The 2,500-nt window shown below is 45.8% G+C and overlaps 1 protein-coding gene across 3 annotated transcripts in view; it reads left to right on the forward strand.

Moving 5' to 3' along the window:
* Positions 1-2,500, forward strand: part of dnc (phosphodiesterase dunce) — a 633,444-nt gene that overhangs the window by 15,770 nt on the left and 615,174 nt on the right. For all 3 annotated transcript variants that reach the window (XM_086554763.1, XM_086554777.1, XM_086554770.1), the window contains exon 2: positions 490-1,520. In XM_086554763.1, coding sequence (XP_086410889.1) covers positions 637-1,520 — 884 coding nt within the window. In that variant the 5' untranslated portion in view covers positions 490-636. The remainder of the gene's footprint in view (positions 1-489; positions 1,521-2,500) is intronic.

Consider the following 2,500-nt stretch of genomic DNA (forward strand, 5'->3'; position numbering starts at 1 on the left):
AGATAGAGATAGATAGATAGAGAAAGAGAGAGAGATGGAGAGATAAAGATAGATAGATAGATAGAGAAGGAAGGAAGAAAGGAGGACAGGAAGGGTAATAAAGTAATTCCGACAACGCCCCACGGAAAGTCGAAGAAAAGAAAGGCTCACTATACGACGCAATACACAGTGTCTCAGAAAATGTATTGTCAAGTTATTTAGCGAGTTACGGGATTTCTTTCCATTAGTTATCTAGTTAGGCACGCTCCATTATTTTGAGGAGTATTTGTATCTTATTTGCTAATGTGTCCCTTTTTTGTTCTTACTTTTTTAGCATTGATTTACTCGATTTCTTTGTTTCTCTTTGGTATTATTAGGAAAACGAGGAATTTGGGTTCTATAGAGTATTTTTTTTTTTTTTTCGTTTTGTTAAATCAGTGCCCGTAACGATTTGCATTTGGTTTTTATCAGTGTTATGTGTAAGGAAAATTCATCGTCCACTTTTTTCAGAAGAATAAAAAGCAGTGCGTGTTGAATCAGTAGAAAAGAAAGAAATAAAGGAAGGAAGAAAGAAAGAAAAAAACAGGCAACAGAGAGTGAATTGCTAACGTCGTGTTCATTAGCGTGAAGGGACTTCCAGGCCGTTTTACTCTCGCCATGGAAACGCGCAAGGATGAACAGGGGAAGTGCTCCGCCTCCTTGCCCTCGCTGCACAAAGCCCCGACGGAGCCTCCTTCGGGCTTCGGTCGCGGGGTGCCCTCCTTCTCCGGCTGCGGCCTCGGGAGCCAGGTGTGGAGCAGCAGCAGCAGTAGCAGCAGCAGTGTCTACACGTCCTCCTCGCAGCACACCCTCAGCGGCTCCTCGACGCTGCTGTCGACGGAGCCCATCAGCATCCTGGGCAAGGGCAAGCACAACTCGGGCAGCGCGGCTGTGACCACGGCCAGCCCGAGACACAGCGTCAAGTTCACGGAGCCCGAGGGGGGCGGGGCTAAGGACCGCTCCCCCGACAGCCCGCGTTACAAGAGCCAGGAGAGTCCGAGGCTCAAGTACCACGAGAACTTCAAGTTCAAGTTCCACGAGGGGACGTCGACGTCTCAGAAGATGGGCATCGGGACCGTGCCCGAGAACACGGCCGTGACCGTGACCGAGACATCGAGCTTCCGGTACTCGGAGTCGTCGTCGAAGCTGATCGGCACGTCGTTCCGGTGCCCCGACAGCCCCCGCGGCCGCTCCAAGAGGATCACGCGCACGCCCGACCGCAACTCCATCATCGCCTCCATGGAGCTCAAGGTGCCCTCCTTCCACGACATGGCGGGCTCCCCGTCGTCTGTCGGGAGCGCGGGCGCGGGCGGGAACCTGACTCCGTGCCTGGGGCTGCCCGAGAGCCGAGGGCTGACGATCCTCTCGCCGCACAACCCGACGCCCGAGCTCCACTTCTCGTCCACCTTCACCGTCAGGACTCGCAAGGGCAAGACCATCGTGCTGCCCAAGCTCCGCATCCCGGCCTTCCACTCGCACTCGCACGACAGCATCTTTCTAGGGTAAGAGGAAAACACTCGCTCGGGGTCCTTTTACATCTCTCTCTCTCTCTCTTCTTCTTCTTTCTCTCTCTCTCCTTTTACATAACTATCTCTCTGTCTCTTTCTGTCTTTCTCTGTCTGTCTCTTTCTGTCTTTTTCTGTCTGTCTCTCTCTCTCTCTCTCTCTCTCTCTCTCTCTCTCTCTCTCTCTCTCTCTCTCTCTCTCTCTCTCTCTCTCTCTCTCTCTCTCTCTCTCGCTATCTATATATATATCTCGCCCTATTTTTTTTTCTTTCCATCTCAATCCATCCCTCTCTCCTCCCCCTCTTTCTCTATCGCTGGCTATTAATTTGCAAGCAAAATGTTCGCATGTGTTTGATAAAATACAATCAAATTTCATTTTGAAGGACAAAGAATGTCTTTAAAAGAATATTTCACGTTTCATATAACATGATACATGTTCTAGAAAGACTTATTAGGTTTCAGTTACAAGCAGCCTTTAATATGCGGATTCTTTTGAGGCAAGAAAAGACTTTACTTTGATAATAAAGAGTTTATGATCGCTTACATTCGCGAAGTAAGCAATAATAGAGACATAAATCATGAAATTAAACAGAATAGAAAATACCAGTATGTTATTGGAACGATGTTTAGAAAATAATAAACGCAACCATTTAGATACCTAACCAATTTTTTAATGATTATTAGAATGTCATAGAAGTGATGTTCTATGTGTGTAAAAGGCTTCAGTCAGACCAGTGTTCTCTTAGAAGTTAAAATATAATGATCTAAAGAAGAAAAAGCTTAAATGTCATATGATCATGAATGAATATGGCATGGAAGCAAAGTCCGAAAAGAAAATGAAAATAAAATAGATAAGATCTAAAAGTATAAAGAAAATAATATATGCCGTTGCACAGCACTTCAAGCATCATTAACAAACATGATTTACTTATGCTTTTGCCATAAGATACGTTATTGGAATTTGATTATTTATTTATT

This window comes from Penaeus japonicus, unplaced genomic scaffold (genome assembly GCF_977035675.1).
Source record: "Penaeus japonicus unplaced genomic scaffold, GWHDUDI00000001_assembly GWHDUDI00000003, whole genome shotgun sequence".
NCBI classification, from domain to species: domain Eukaryota; kingdom Metazoa; phylum Arthropoda; class Malacostraca; order Decapoda; family Penaeidae; genus Penaeus; species Penaeus japonicus.